The following is a 17,153-nucleotide window of genomic DNA, read 5'->3' on the forward strand; positions in this document are numbered from 1 at the left end:
TCACAAGACAGCCCCAGCCAATTTAAAAAGGTGAAAATATATCAATACAAGGCAGTAAAAAGATTTAAAAGAAAATATTTTTCCCCTCACATCGTCACACATAAAAATACACCTGTAAAAGGACTGAAGTAGTGAAAAGTTGTCCCAGAGGCCAGTGTTTAAAGATGGTTCTTTGAATAAGACACCCTTGTGTGAATTGAAGAATAGCAGTGGCCACCTTTTCCAGATTTAGGATGTGGTCACAAGGCTTTCCCTGTGACCACATCCTGGCTGATGCGACTGGTTGGCATACTGGCTGATGCGACCCTTTTGCAATACACCTCACCTCATGTGGTGACTGAGCCCCCGGTGGCGCAGTGAGTTAAACCCCTGTGCTAACAGGACTGAAGACCGACAGGTCACAGGTTCGAATCCGGGGAGAGGTGGATGAGCTCCCTCTGTCAGCTCCAGCTCCCCAGGTGGGGACATGAGAGAAGCCTCCCCCAAGGATGGTAAAAGATCAAAACACCCTGGCCTCCCCTGGGCAAGGTCCTTGCAGACGCCCAATTCTCTCACATCAGAAGCGACTTGCAGTTTCTCAAGTCGCTCCTGACTCGACCAAAATAAATAAATAAATGTGGTGACTCAGCCATTACCACATTCCCTTACGTATTGCATCATGACATTCACAGTCATTACCCAGGTGCCCTCAATCGACCACATGTTCATCAAACAGTACTTTTTACGTGGTTAGAAATGCTTTGCTATTTCTATCTCACAGAGATTGCAAAGGTAACTTTCCAAGCAATTATTTAAATCTCGTTTAAAGTTTTTCACTTTCTTACTGGATTTTGTTGCTGGCTGTTCCGTTGGGGCATATTGGTTTTAAAAAAAATGTTTTGATGATATTTTAATTGCTTTTTAGCTTCTAAGTACTGTGAGTTTTGAACAATGTTTGTTTTAATTATTATCTGCTGCCTTGAGTCCCAAAGGTGGGGAATATACACAAATATGATAATGATTCAAAAGGCTTGGGGAAAATGGAGCTTTTTGTTTTGGAGCAGGAGGGAGGCTAATACATCGGTCATTTCTTGCAGGTTGTCTTGCTGGGGGACCATAAGCAGCTGAGACCCGTGGTCCACGTTGAGATGTGCAAGGCAATGGGCATGGAGACCTCACTCTTTGAGCGTTACAAGCAAGAGGCCTTGATGCTTACCATCCAGTATCGCATGGTAAGTAGAGACATAACTGCTTGGTGGGAGCCAGGGGTCCTACCTTATAGGGTTGTTGTGAGGATAAAATAGAGGTAGGATCTAACGTTATCCCTCCTTTTGAATTCCTTGGAAGGAGGGCTAAGGATGTAACATTTCCTGTTAGTCCTCCACAATGGGATAAGGGGTGTAGCACCCCCAAAACGTTGAAAAAAGTGGCTGTAAGAGTGACACCTTTGCTTTCTGAGTCTTCAATGTACGCCAACTTGGATTCATGCACAAAATTATTGTAAATATTTGTGCATAAAATTGGCTTCAGGCTACGTAAAGGGATTTTGTGTTTAGTCTTGTTCTCCAGCTATAAGATAATGAGCAAAGGTAAAGGTTTCCCCCTGACATTAAGTCTAGTCATGTCCGACTCTGGGGGTTGGTGCTCATCTCCATTTCTATGCCAAAGAGCTGGCATTGTCCGTAGACACCTCCAAGGTCATGACTGCATGGAGCGCCGTTACCTTCCTGCCTGAGCGGTACCTATTGATCTACTCACATTTGCATGTTTCCAAACTACCAGGTTGGCAGAAGCTAGGGCTAATAGCAGGAACTCACCCCACTCCTTGGACCCCTCAATAATACAGTGGGTCAAACCCTTGTGCCAGCAGGACTGCTGACAGATAGGTCAGCGGTTCGAATCTGGGGCGAGCAGGTTGAGCTCCCTCTGTCAGCTCTAGCTCCCCATGTGGAGACGTGAGAAAAGCCTCCCTCAAGGATGGTAAAAACACCAAACATCTGGCCGTCCCCTAGGCAACGTCCTTGCAGACAGCCAATTCTCTCACACCAGAAGGGACTTACAGTTTCTCAAGTCGCTTCTCTCTCCTACACACACACACACAAACCCACTCCCCGGATTCAAACTGCTGACCTTTCGGTCAGCAAGTTCAGCAGCTCAATGGTTTAACCCGTTGTGTCACCGGGGGCTCCAAGATAATGAATGTATATGCAAATATTCCAAGACTTGAAAAAAATGACAAAATCTAGAACAATTCTGGCCACAGGCATTTCAAAGAAGGCATACTCAGTTGGTATTTAATGTTATGTACTTGCATGGATTAAGTAATCTGTGCGTCACTTCTGGTCCCTCTCTGAGAGAAAGGTGGCTTACAAAGTCAAAAAATCAATATTAATATGTAAATTTTATACGTGTTCTGTTTCATTGCTTATAAAGAGAAACAGAATATAAATTTTGGAGAACACAGCTCACAAGAGGAAGTGTTAGTACAGCAGCAAACTAGAAAATTGACAAGTTCAAAAGTTTGTCATCCTGGACAGATTAAGTAAACATGATGTACCCAGATGTGTAGCATTTGTGAATTTGTCTGAATTTTGCAAATTACATAGAAATAAAATTGAAATTAGGGTTGTTGTTGTTATTGTTATTATTACTATTACTACTACTACTACTACTAGCTGTACCCGCCACAAATTGCTGTGGCCACCCTTCCCTCTTTCTTTCCCTTCTTTCTTCCTTTCCTTTCTTCCTTTGCTCTATGGTTCCATCCTTCCTTGTCTCTTTCCTTCCTTACCTCCCTTCCTTTGTTCCTTCTCTCCTTCTTTCCCTCTCTCTTTCCTTCTTTCACTTTTTATTTCCTACTTTCTTTCCTTCTCTACCTTCCCTTCCTTCCTTCTCTCCTTTCCTCCTTCTTTCCCTCTTTCTCTCCCCCTTCTCTCCTTCTCTCCTTCCTTCCTTCCTTCCTTCCTTCCTTCCTTCCTTCCTTCCTTCCTTCCTTCCTTCCTTCCTTCCTTCCTTCCTTCCCCTTTTCAGTGTATATGTGTTTTGTGTGTGTATATATGCATATATGTGTGTATATATTTTTGTATATGTGTATATATGTGTGTTTGTGTATATATGTGATTTTGCGCATGCATTGTAATGTATTTCTTTAAATCTTGGCTTTCTAAGTCTCTACTACTGTGTTTTCCAGTGTTTTTATGAGTGATGGTCACTCGTTGGCCTGCGAGGTGTTTTGGGTCCAAATTTGTTGTCAATTCGTCCAGTGGTTTTTGCATTACGTGAATCCCACAAACAAACATTACATTTTTATTTATATAGATTGTACAATTAGAACATACATTAACCCTGGAACTTGGTTGCTGTGAGTTTTCCGGGCTGTATGGCTATATTCCAGACGCATTCTCTCCTGAAGTTTTGCCCACATCTATTGCAGGCATCCTCTGAGGTTGTGACCTCTGAGATTGCCTGCCATAGATGTGGGTGAAACATCAGGAAATAATGCTTCTGGAACATGGCCATATGGTCCAGAAAACTCACAGCAACCCAGTGATTCCGGCCATGAAAGCCTTCAACAACCCTGGAACTATTTGATAGCTCCCCGAAACCTTATTCAATTCTCTCCTCTGGTGGACTGTCTCTTACAGATTTACGCTATATCTATGCCGTCTTTCCTCTATTTACCTTCTGTCAGAAAGAACCAAATAAAAATGTACTTGGTCTTAAAGGTTCTGCAGCATTTCTTTTTTCACTCCTTTACTCCTTATCAAGCCTCAGTTTTGTATCCTTTCTCCTCTTACTTAGGCTCCCATTCACAGGATCTGCTGGGATTTGGTTCTGGATCTCTCATGAATTCCCAAATCCATGGATGTTCAAGCTCCATTACATTCAGGGGTGAAATAGTGATTCAGTGATTGAATCCATGTATGCAGAATCTGTGGATGCGGAGGGTTGACTGTATATGCACATCTGTATATATAAAAATGCTCTGTGCATAATGAGTGCCTTAAAAACAAAAGAACCAATGAACAAAATCACACCAAATTTGGCAACGAAACGTCTCACAACACAAGGAGTGACCATCACTCAAAAAATTATGATTTTGTCATTTGGGAGTTGTGGTTGGTGGGATTTATCGTTCACCTACAATCAAAGAGCATTCTGAACTCCATCAACGATGGAATTGAACCAAACTTGGCACACAGTTCTCCCATGACCAACAAAAAATACTAGCAGCGTTTGGTGGGCATTGACCTTGAGTTTGGGAGTTGTAGTTCACCTACATCCAGAGGGCACTGTGGACTCAAACAATGATGGATCTGGACCAAACTTGGCACGAATATTCCATATGCCCAAATATGAACACAGGTGGAGTTTGGGGAAATAGACCTTGACATTTGGGAGTTGTAGTTACTGGGATTTATAGTTCACCTACAATCAAAGAGCATGCTGAACCCCACCAACACAGAATTGGGGCAAACTTCCCACACAGTACCCCCATGACCAACAGAAAATACTTAAGGTCATCCACTCCAACTCCCTTCACAAGAACAAGAAAACGCAATCAAAACCCTCCCAACAAAGAGCCATCCAGCCATAGATATAGATAGATATGATTCACACACAGAGATATAGTATCATAGATTTGAAAGGAACCCCTACAGAAGGGCAATTCCATGTTGCATGTTCCAGAGTAGGCAAACCAGACAATCACCACATCAACACTGACAAACAAACAGCAAGAAATACTGTTTACCCACAAGCATAAAGACATTACATATATTAGAAACCAACACTTTCTCATTACTCTATTTTCCAGATCCGCAGAATGGGCCACAGCAACGCGTGGCAGGGGACAGCTAGTATTGTATATGCACACTTGATATACTTTGTGGTTCTGAGCAGAGCTTGGAAAACTTTCACAATGGCAAAAGTTTTTTTTAATGGACAAGGTTTTCCAGAATCCCTCAGCCAACAGGGCCTTTTGGGGATTGTAGTTTTACCCTTAAAAACTGTCTTGAGTTTGGTCCTAATGCCCCTGTTTTGTTTTTGTTTTGTTTTTTGCCGCTTTAGCACCGCGACATCTGTGCATTCCCCTCGGAAGCGTTTTATAGCAACAGACTGACGACTTGCCCCTATCTCAAACGTGCCGCCAGCACCCTCTTCCACAGCGGCCGGCCCTCCTGCGCCATCATCTTTGGGCACATAGAAGGCAAGGAGAAGAGCCTCATGGTCTCCACAGAGGAAGGGAACGAAAACTCCAGGGCCAACCTGGAAGAAGTGCAGCAAGTGGTGAGTTTAGGGACGCCATCCCATTTGGAGCAGAAAGCAGGAGCCGTTTCATAGGGTTCTGCTACATCTCAACAAAAGATTGCTCCAGGCACTTCCAGGCTATCAAATGCTAATCAAGGTGGTCAGTTGAAACATTCACATCTAGCTCCAGCAGACAAGAGTCCTTTGTCCCACCCTGGTCTTTCCACAGATACAGAAACCCATTTTCCTACTTCCAACAGACCTCACTACCTCTGAGGATGCTTGCCATATATGCAGGCGAAACGTCAGGAGAGAATGCCTCTAGAACATGGCCATATAGCCCGAAAAAACCTACAACAACCCAGTCTGGTGGAAGCTTTTGAGCAGAGGCTAGATGGCCATCTGTCAGGAGGGCTTAGATTGGGTATTATTATTATTTTTATTTATTTACAGCATTTCTACCCGGCTCTTCTCACCCCCGCAGGGGGACTCAGAGCGGCTAACAATGGCAACGATTCGATGCCGCAATAATTACAATTATAAAATCATACAATATAATACATTAAAACAACATTAGTTATCCAATCAAAAAGGCATTTCCATTATAACAACCATCTGGTCCAATTCACTGTTCAGGTGCTGTTATATCCATTAGCCAAAAGCCTGGTTCGACAACCACGTCTTCAGTTTTCTTCTGAAAGAAAGGAGGGAGGACGGCGATCTAATTTTGCTGGGGAGTGAATTCCACAGGCAGGGGGTCACCACCGAGAATGCCCCGTCCCTCGTCCCCACCAGTAATGTTTCCGAAGCTGGTGGGATCGAGAGCAGGGCCTTCCTGGCTGATCTTAGACTATGAAGCGGAATGTAGAGGGAGATAGAGTGCTGGTGCATCACCAAACTACATCTCCCAGGATTCCAAAGCATTGAGCCGTGGCAGTTCAAACAGCATCAAACTCCATTCATTCTACAGTGTAGATCAGTGATTCTCAACCTTCCTAATGCAGTTCCTCATGTTGTGGTGACCCCCAATCATAACATTATTTCCATTGTTACTTCATTACTATCATTTTGCTACTCTTATGAAACATAATGCAAATATCTGATATGCAGGATGTATTTTCATTCAATGAACCAAATTTGACACAAACAGACAATATGCCCACATTTGAATACTGGTGGGGTTGCAGGGGGAGGGGGGGAGGAGGAGAGCATTGATTTTGTTATTTGGGAGTTGCAGTTGCTGGGATTTATAGTTCACCTGCAATGAAAGAGCATTCTGAACTCCACCAACAATGGAATTGAACCAAACGGCACACAGAACTCTCATGAGTCGCCCAAGGGCTGAGAAAAGCGGTATATAAATGAAGTAAATAAATAAATAATGACCAACAGAAAATACTGGTAGTGTTTGTTGGGCATTGACCTTGAGTTTTGAAGTTGTAGTTCACCAACAGCCAGAGAGCACCATGGACTCCAACAATGATGGATCTGGACCAAACTTGGCATGAATACTCAATATGCCCAAATGTGAACACTGGTGGAGTTTGGGGCAAATAGACCTTGACATTTGGGAGTTGCAGTTGCTGGGATTTATAGTTCACCTACAATCAAAGAGCATTCTGAACCCCAACAAGGGGGTTGGACTGGATGGCCCATGAGGTCTCTTCCAACTCTTTGATTCTATGATTCTATGAACAACAATAGAATTGGGCCAAACTTCATACACAGATCCCCCATGACCAACAGAAAATACTATGTTTTCTGATGGTCTTTGACGACCCCTCTGACACCCCCTTGTGACCCAACGCCCCCAGGTGCCTGAACCCAAGGTTGAGAAATACTGTTGTGAATGCAGCCTATGCCATTGCATTCCATTTGACATTGGAATAAAAGAGGAACCAGGAAATAAGTTGGGAATGGAGGAAGGAAATGCATCCAGACATTCAAGGTTCAAGCACACAACTCCCATATTGGACTCTGTTTCTTGTCTCTGCTGTGCATGCGATCAAATACAAATACAAATCAAATATATGATCAAATACAAATCAAATATATGAAGATATTATTCTCGCAAACCTTTTCAGGTGAGGATAGCCAAGCAGCTGACACTCGACAGGACAACGAAGCCAGAAGAAGTTGCCATCCTGACCCCTTACAATGCCCAGGTGATGGAGGTCAAGAAACTCCTTTCCCGGGAGGGGCTGTCAAATGTAACTGTTTGCACCATCATGAAAAGCCAAGGTGAGTTGTAAACTGTAGAAGGCAGTGGGGAGTTGATAGTATAACTATGTTGGGTTCCAATGACAGGAAAGGAGATTCCACTTGAACATTAGGAAGAACTTCTTGACCGATAGAGGTGTTCAACAGTGGAATTGTCTGCCTTGGAGTCTGGTGAAGGCTCCTCCTTTGGAGGCTTTTAAACAGGGGCTGGATGGCCATCTGTCGGGAGTGCTTTGATTGTGCTTTTCCTGCATGGCAGAAGGGGGTTGGGCTGGATGGCCCCTGGAGTCTTTTCCAAGTCTATTATTCTATGACTACTGGGGGACAAGGCCTGGCTCGAGAGCAGTACGTGTGAAAAAGATCTTGGAGTCCTCGTGGACAACAAGTTAAACATGAGCCAACAATGTGATGTGGCGGCAAAAAAGCCAATGGGATTTCGGCCTGCATCAAAAGGAGCATACTGTCTAGATCCAGGGAAGTAATGCTAACTCTCTATTCCACTTTGGTTAGACCACACCTGGAATATTGTGTCCAATTCTGGGCACCACTATTGAAGAGAGATATTGACAAGCTGGAATGTGTCCAGAGGAGGGCAACTAAAATGATCAAGGGTCTGGAGAACAAGCCCTACGAGGAGCGGCTTAAGGAGCTGGGCATGTTTAGCCTGAAGAAGAGAAGGCTCAGAGGAGATAGGATAGCCATGTATAAATATGTGAGAGGAAGCCACAGGGAGGAGGGAGCAAGCTTGTTTTCTGCTTCCCTGGAGACTAGGACGCAGAACAATGGTTAAACTACAAGAGAGGAGATTCCATCTGAACACGAGGAAGAACTTCCTGACTGTGAGAGCCGTTCAGCAGTGGAACTCTCTGCCCCGGAGTGTGGTGGAGGCTCCTTGTTTGGAAGCTTTTAAACAGAGGCTGGATGGCCATCTGTCAGGGGTGATTTGAATGCAATATTCCTGCTTCTTGGCAGGGGGTTGGATTGGATGGCCCATGAGGTCTCTTCCAACTCTTTGATTCTATGATTCTATGACTATACTGTTGCACTAGAGGGTCTCGAGATTCCTAGAAAGTGGTGTCTCAGGTTGAAAAATAAAATAGTTTCTTTTAAAATGCACATTTCCCCACTTTTGTAGGCCTCCTGTGCCCTGCAATATAATAAATATGGAGGCCCTGCTGTCCTCCTAAGAATTGCCAGCTGTTAAGAGTGCCTTTTTAGAAGGAACATTTGTGCTTCTGAAAAAGCACAGTGGAGCAGATTTCCATGTAATCAGCTTGTTTAGCTTATAACAGCCGCGAAAGCTGGCTCTGGGGTCTCTAAGTGCTGAGTTAGATCAGCTGCAAACATTGGGAGCTTGTTGGGCGTTTGTTGTCGAGGGCTGCAGCTCGGTGGTTTGCAATCCCTTCTTTTTCAGCTCAGCATTTCAAAGAGTGGGAAGAACATATTTCAACAGCAATCTGGAGCCCGTTAAACTCAGTGGCTGCTTTGTAGCATAAGGACGGAGCACAATTGTTTGCAGGAGGAAAATCAGAAGGTGGTGGGAATCATCTGTCTCTGCAAATATTTCCTTTTGATCAGTTTTTTCCTAGTTTAGGCCTTAAGGCCAAAAGTGTAGCTCTTTTAATAGAAGAAAAGTTAGGGGAGCATGGTTGCAGTGCTGGGAGAGTCCCCCTTTTTTGGACTGCAGCACCCAGAATCCCCATTTTTATCCTCCAGGGTGCTTGAGTGTTGTATTCATAACATCAAGATCATAGAATCAAAGAGTTGGAAGAGACCTCATGGGCCATCCAGTCCAACCCCATTCTACCAAGAAGCAGGAATATTGCATTCAAATCACCCCTGACAGATGGCCATCCAGCCTCTGTTTAAAAGCCTCCAAAGAAGGAGCCTCCACCACACTCCGGGGCAGAGAGTTCCACTGCTGAACGGCTCTCACAGTCAGGAAGTTCTTCCTCATGTTCAGATGGAATCTCCTCTCTTGTAGTTTGAAGCCATTGTTCCGCGTCCTAGTCTCCAGGGAAGCAGAAAACAAGCTTGCTCCCTCCTCCCTGTGGCTTCCTCTCACATATTTATACATGGCTATCATATCTCCGCTCAGCCTTCTCTTCTTCAGGCTAAACATGCCCAGGTCCTTAAGCCGCTCCTCATAGGGCTTGTTCTCCAGACCCTTGATCATTTTAGTCGCCCTCCTCTGGACACATTCCAGCTTGTCAATATCTCTCTTGAATTGTGGTGCCCAGAATTGGACACAATATTCCAGCTGTGGTCTAACCAAAGCAGAATAGAGGGGTAGCATTACTTCCCTGGACCTAGACACTATGCTCCTATTGATGCAGTCCAAAATCCCATTGGCTTTTTTGGCCGCCACATCAGATTGTTGGCTCATGTTTAACTTGTTGTCCACGAGGACTCCAAGATCTTTTTAACACGTACTGCTTTCAAGCTAGGCGTCCCCCATTCTGCATCTTTGCAGATAACCAGGGATGTACTGAGTTTGGCTGGCCTTCACAGCCAAGCCCCATGCCCCCCCCCCCAAATGGGGAAATGCACGTAGAGCAGTGTTTTTCAACCTTCCTAATGCCATGACCCCTTAATACATTTCCTCACGTTGTGGTGACCCCCAACCATAACATTATTTTAATTTTTCATAATTGTAATTTTGCGACTGTTATCAATTGTAATGTAAATATCTGATATGCAGGTTGTCTTTTCATTCAATGGACCAAATTTGGCACACATACCTGATACTGGTGGGATTGGGAGGGGAATTGATTTTGTTATTTGGGAGTTGTAATTGCTGGGATTTATAGTTCACCTACAATCAAAGAGCATTCTGAACCCCACCAATGATAGAATTGGGCTAAACTTCCCACACAGAGCACCCATGCCTTGAAGGAACTCGCTAGTGCGAGCCTCCCTCCAGCCTCTCACGCTTTCCCTTGCCCGCACATGTGCACCACGTTGCCATGCGCTGAGCATGCCTGCTCTCCTCCCCCCACCTGGAGTCTCAGAAACAGCCCTCCCCTTGGCTGAGAGGCTGGTAATCGCAGCAGAGGAGGGCTTTTGGTGGGAGGATTTGCCATCTGTTTCCAAAAAGGAAGTGGACATGCAGAGAGATCTTCAGTCTTCTCTGACAAAGGAGTTCCTAAGACCATCAGAAATATATGCTTTCTGATGGTCTTTGGTGACACCTCTGAAACCCCCTCACAACCCCTCCCCCCCGGAGTCCCAATTTCCAGGTTGAGAAACACTGAGTTAAGAGTAGATTCAGGAACACAACAGAAAAAGCCTGCTCTCCTCCTCCCTCTCCAACTTGGAGGGTCTATAAAACCCAGCTCAATGACCACTCCTCCATTCAGTGCTAAGGTTGGGAGGGCAGCAGGGTGGAGAAAGGAAAGGTTCACTCAGCTCTAAATTACCCAATTAGCTTTGAGACATTAACCCTGTTGCTATTTCTGGCCTCCAGGCAGTGAATGGAAATACGTGATTATGTCCACTGTCCGCTCGTGTTCCCGGTCCGAGATCGACATAAATCCCACCAAGAGCTGGCAGAAGAAGAACTTGGGGTTTGTGTGTGACCAGAACCAAATCAACGTCGCCATCACTCGGGCGCAAGAGGGGCTCTGCATTATCGGTAAGTGATGGTGCTGTGTGCCGAATAAACAAGTAAGGTTAAGATATCAGCCCTCAAAAATCTTCCAAGCATGGGTAGTTGGACAAGTCTGAGAGTTGCAGTCCAAAAAAATTGAACTTTACAGTCATTGAGGAATCAGCAAGCGTGTCTGCTACTCCAAAACTAAGACATAGATCCAAAGTTCAGCAAAAGAGAGTACACCTAAACATTGGGAAGAACTTCCTGATGCTCAGAGCTGTTGATAATGAAATATGTTGCCTTTGAGTTTGGTAGAGTCTCCTTCTCTGGAGGTTTTTAAACAGAAGCTGGATGGCCACCTATCAGGAGTGTTTTGGTTGTGTATTTGCGCATGGCAGGAGGTAGATTGGATGGGCCTTGTGGTCTTTTCCACCCCTGTGATTCTATTAATGTTCTAATAGATGGTGTGGTGTTGTGGTTTCGGTATTGGACCTAGACTCCAGTAAACTTTGGGCAAGACCCGCTTTCACAGCTGTGGAGAAAGGTAATGGCAAATCTCCCCTGAACAAAACTTGCAAAGAGACCCCTGTGATAGTTTTGCCTTAGGGTTGCTGGAAGACAGAAATGAGTTCAAGGTGCACAATGCTAAACACCAAACTGTGCTGTAGAGCTGCTCGCTCAGTGCACTTGATCAGCAGTTAGTTGTCCCCAGGACAAAATAAAAACTAGTAAGCAGTTTGAACTGAGTCTGGAGACCAGGTTTGACTCTCAACTCAGCTTTGAAAACCCTCTGGGTGACCTTGGTCAAGCCATGCTCTCTCAGCCTCTGAGGAAGACATAGCAAATCCCCTTTGAATAACTCTTGCCTAGAAAACCCCGTGATAGAGCCGCCTTAGGTTTGTTGCAAGGCAGAAGTGACTTGAAGGCACAAAATAACATCAAGAAGCTGAAGATGGTGAGAAATCCCCTGGCTACAGGTAGCATTCTTGGTCTGTGCTTCCAGATTTGGTCCAGCTGTTGGCACCTCCCTTCTGTCCCATCCACCCCTTGGTATAGGATCTTCTCTTATCCATTAATCCTAAAAGATTTTCCTTGACAATCAGAGAGCTGAGAGGAACCTGTTGGACCTTGTCCGTCTACACAGCCGGTGAAGAACCTGGAACAGGGAAGAGGCACTGCTCCAAGTTCCTCATTGGCCACAAATCCCCATAAAGCAGCCTCTCCTGGGTTCACATTGCTTCAAGCCAGACTGGGAAAGGAGAAATCTGTCTCCTTATAACGCAGTGCTTTGTTGCTTCAACTTTGACTTGCTAACCATTGCACTTCTTTCGTTTGATTTGGGCCTTGCTTTTTGACTTGTGATTGCATGTTGTTGGGGACCTTTCCTTAGGCTGCATCTAAGCAAACCTAAATACTCCAGCGTAACTCCAGAGCTGCCCTGAAAATGTTCTAGAGCTGCCTTGGATGCTGCACGGAAGTGACGTGAAGTCTAGATGTCTGGCCAGGTTAACAGCACATCGGTGTTTGTGTCCTGTCCTCACTGCTTCACCAACCAGAAGTCGCTCAATGGCAGAACTTGTGTGGACATGTGAACACTGGATCTCCCCAAATCCAGCCCAATAATCACAGGAAAAGCCATGGGTAATTCTGGAGCTTCCAGGAAACTCTGGAGTGACCCCTGGTGCTTTCAATGTATGGATGGTTAGACTGGGCTGGATTTGGGGTGATCCACTGTCCACATGTCAAAAGGACCCACTGCTGTTTCATCAGCCAGAAGGAGCATCCCACCACAGCACTTCTGGTGATCGTTGTGACCTCACCAGAAGTAGTATTTCCTGCAAGATATTGTGGGGCACTGCTTCTGGCCTGTGAGATAGACGTGGTGGCCACCAGGACAAAGGACCAGTGCAGATGCTTGCAGGCTGGGACATATTGTCTCTCACGATGTATCCAGAGCAGCTCCTGAACAGACAACTCCAGATTATTTCATCTGATGTAGATGCAATCTCAGTCAAGCAAAGTGTCAATGCTGTTAACTGTCTCTGATATGTCCTGCCTTCTTCCTCTTCCACTTCTAGGAAACAGTTATCTCCTGGAAAGCAACCCTTTGTGGAGAAGACTTCTGCAACATTACAGAATGCAGGGATGTTACACCACTGCGGCCAACATTCAGATTAGAAGGAGGTCTGCTGTTCTCTACTGATGCTAACCCATAGCTGTACTTATTGATGATCTGAAACTGTGTTTCCAGCACTTTCCTGCCTCTGCAGCAAACAGGACTTGCCACGCTGAGCCAAAACTTTCAAACACTGCTATTCCCCTCACTCACAATTGCCCAGGGACCAGCACCATATTTGTTCCCATTAGCTGCAGCTGTTTCCATCTTTCATGGAAGCTCTTGGTTCACCATTGGCATCAAACTATTAGTCCCCACTTGAGTCGCTCTGTTCCTTATCAGAGCAGAAATATGGGCATGTGTGTCAGAAGTAGCATGAATTTATAAGATGCACGAAATGGCCTTCATTGTGACCTTGGTGCTGCACAAGTTTGGTTCTGCATAATGCTGCCTCCTTGTCCCTTGGCTCTGATAGCAAAACCACACCAAAGTCCCCAAGATGTGGGAGTTATAAGAGCAAAGCTATTTCAAGACATCAGTGGCAAGTTTCAAGAGATGATTGGCCAAAGAAGGATCCACAAAGGATGTATGAGAAGAAGACCAGAACGAAAGAGGAAACTACTAACTGGGATTTCATGGTCTACCTCCTTTGACTCGAAGATGGGAGAACTGCTTTTGCTTAATTGCAGAAAAAACAGCACTATTTTCTGGTGTGGCCCAGAAGAGCCTGTAAATAAGGATGTGTTTGAGACCAAATGCATATTTTTATCATGAGGGTTCAGATTTTCAATCACACTTAACAACCTATATATATATATCCCAGGGACCTTTGTGTGTGTATACAACTCCTATTTTTTAAAAAATGATTACTGGGAAGCGTTCCCTTTTTAACAAGAATGTTTTTAAAATCTTTTTAAAAGAAAATGTGGACATAAAAGCTTTTCTGACCCTTGTTCTGCACTTTATAGTTTTATCAGTAGCTCTAAATATATGCATGGAGCACCTTGTACCCAGGATGTGAAGATGTAGCAGTTGCGTGCCATGACGGGCAATGACGTTTTGGAAGGCGATTTCCGCTTTTCTGCTAAAGGCTAGATGCATCGTATGTCATCACATCCAGATTACATTGATATTTTATGTTAGCCTTGGGTAGCCAGGGGAAATTGTCAGGGACATTGGAAGCAATGGAAGGGGAATGAAGACGTTCTTTTCCCATTGTTCTACCTCAGGAATATTAAATGTGAAACAAAACTGCCCTCACTATGCACCATATATAACAGTATGTATTTTTAATGAGTACCCCCTGATGGTGCAGCGGGTTAAACCGCTGAGCTGCCGAACTTGCTGACCAAAAAGTCAGCAGTTTGAATCCCACTGTTAGCCCCAGCTTCTGTCAACCTAGCAGTTCAAAAACATGCAAATGTGAGTACATCAATGGGTACCGTTTTGGCGCTCCATGCATTCATGCTGGCCACATGACCTTGGAGGTGTCTATGGACAACGCCGGGTCTTCAGCTTAGAAATAGGGATGAGTACCACCCCTCAGAATCAGACATGACTATACTTAATGTCTAGGGGAAATTTTTACCTTTACTTGGATACAATGAAAGCCATTTTATTCACTTCTGGATAATTTTTTCAGCTATTTTTTGTGCTTTATTATCTGTTGTCGGGAGTTGGGAGAGATTTCTACTTCTTTGTCTTATCCTTCACATCCCCCCTTCAAAACCAGTCTCCTTAGCACCAACCATTCCCAATCTGTCGCATCTACAACCTCCCCTACATTGTCTTTGCTTGTTTCTTGACTTCTGCCATTTCCTCTCTTTTATCCTCTGGATATGAGATTGGGGACATTCAGAAAATAAAAGGGTGTGTAGTCAAAGGCTTTCATGGCTGGAATCACTGGGTTGCTGTGAGTTTTCCGGGCTGTATGGCCATGCTCCTCACAACCTCTGAGGATGCCTGCCATAGATGTGGGCGAAACGTTAGGCAAGACCTGCCTCCAACAGACAAGAGTTCTTTCTCCTACTCTGGATCTTCCACAGATATATAACCCTTCCTTGTCTAGTTTCCGACACACCCCTCAATCTCTAAGGATGCCTGCCACATATGTGGGTGAACCGTCAGGAGAGAATGCTTCTGGAACATGCCCATACAGCCCGGAAAACTCACAGCAACCCAATAAAAGGATATATTTCTCAGTATGAGTCCCTTTGGGGAGATAGAGCAGAATATAAATAATTTTTTTTTATTATGATGATGTAATATATGGGGAATTTTTGCTTGAATTTAATGAGATGTGTCTTAAGAGAATTGTGTGAACCCCAAACATGCTAGAATGTGCATATATTCTAGTAAAAAGAAAAGCAACTTAATTAGAAAATGTGGCTCTTTGTTATACATAGTGTGAAAAGCTATTAACCCAGCAGATCTTTGGAGCACGACTTCCAGAATCCTCCAAGCAACGCAACCTCTGAGTGTTGATGTTCAAATACATTTTTTTCTCCCCCCCCCCCATTATTATTATTATTTTAATTACCAGCAGAGTTTTTATAAAGATAGCTATTTATCCATATAGTATAAGCTTGCTTCTCTAGAGAAAATGTGCAATTCAGAGCTGTTTAAAAGGTTGTAAACACTGATATATGTAGACCAGGCATGGGCGAACTTTGGCCCTTCTGGGTGTTTTGGACTTCGACTCCCACAATTCCTAACAGCCTCAGACCCCTTCCTTTTCCCCCTCAGCCGCTTAAGCGGCTGAGGGGGAAAAGGAAAGGGTCTGAGGCTGTTAGGAATTGTGGGAGTTGCAGTCCAAACACCTGGAGGGCCCAAGTTGGCCAATGCCTGACATAGACTGTTTTAGATTTGGTTTTCTATACAATAATGCCTATATTATGAAGCGCAAACTGATACAGCAGAACCCACTGAAATGATTGGGCCTTGCATCTTGTCTTATTTTGTGAGAGTATATTTTTGGGATTGTTAAACATTCACTTATCTATGAACTGGACTAAGATTGTAGTACTGTGGCCAGCTTCTCGAATTAATGAATACTTTTAATTGTATTTTTTAATGGATTCAACTTTAATAACGTCTTTTTAAAAAATGAATTTTTATATATTTTTCATAGGGAGGTACAGACGTAAAACATAGTTGAATATCTGGTATAAATATAATTATTTAAAATGTTTACATTATTTTATGAGCGATTGCTTTTTAATTAAATATTGTGAAACTATTTGTATGATGTCAAATAAAATCTGTTTCTAAAGTCTCGTTATGCTAATAAATTGGGAGAGGGATTATGGAAAGGGAGGAAGGACAGAGGACTGTTCTCAAGCAGAGAGAAGAATGACTTTCCGCCTTGCCTTGTATAGAATTAGTGACTTGGGCTGTAGTTGTCCTAAGGAACAATTGTTAAGCACTCAAAAAGCACTACTGCATTTATGATCAAAGGGTACATAGGTCAATTGAGAAGGTAAATCTCTCTTTGGGTGGATCTAGATCAACAGTATGTGTGAGCAGTACGTGTGAAAAAGATCTTGGAGTCCTCGTGGACAACAAGTTAAACATGAGCCAACAATGTGATGTGCCGGCAAAAAAGCCAATGGGATTTTGGCCTGCATCAATAGGAGCATAGTGTCTAGATCCAGGGAAGTCATGCTACCCCTCTATTCCGCTTTGGTTAGACCACACCTGGAATATTGTGTCCAATTCTGGGCACCACAATTCAAGAGAGATATTGACTCTAAGCTGGAATGTGTCCAGAGGAGGGCGACTCAAATGATCAAGGGTCTGGAGTGCAAGCCCTATGAGGAGCGGCTTAAGGAGCTGGGCATGTTTAGCCTGAAGAAGAGAAGGCCGAGAGGAGATATGATAGCCATGTATAAATATGTGAGAGGAAGCCACGGAGGAGGGAGCAAGCTTGTTTTCTGCTTCCCTGGAGACTAGGACGCGAAACAATGGCTTCAAACTACAAGAAAAGAGATTCCATCT

The 17,153-nt window shown here is 44.2% G+C and overlaps 1 protein-coding gene across 1 annotated transcript in view; it reads left to right on the plus strand.

The window, feature by feature from the left end:
• Positions 1 to 16,433, plus strand: part of HELZ2 (helicase with zinc finger 2) — a 76,490-nt gene extending 60,057 nt beyond the window's left edge. Inside the window, exons 16-20 of the mRNA XM_060771889.2 lie at positions 1,077 to 1,211; positions 5,050 to 5,268; positions 7,314 to 7,470; positions 10,916 to 11,083; positions 13,120 to 16,433. Of these exons, the coding sequence (XP_060627872.2) occupies positions 1,077 to 1,211; positions 5,050 to 5,268; positions 7,314 to 7,470; positions 10,916 to 11,083; positions 13,120 to 13,244 (804 nt within the window). The 3' untranslated portion in view covers positions 13,245 to 16,433. The remainder of the gene's footprint in view (positions 1 to 1,076; positions 1,212 to 5,049; positions 5,269 to 7,313; positions 7,471 to 10,915; positions 11,084 to 13,119) is intronic.
• Positions 16,434 to 17,153: the final 720 nt, after the last annotated feature.

This window comes from Anolis sagrei, chromosome 4 (genome assembly GCF_037176765.1).
Source record: "Anolis sagrei isolate rAnoSag1 chromosome 4, rAnoSag1.mat, whole genome shotgun sequence".
Taxonomy (NCBI): domain Eukaryota; kingdom Metazoa; phylum Chordata; class Lepidosauria; order Squamata; family Dactyloidae; genus Anolis; species Anolis sagrei.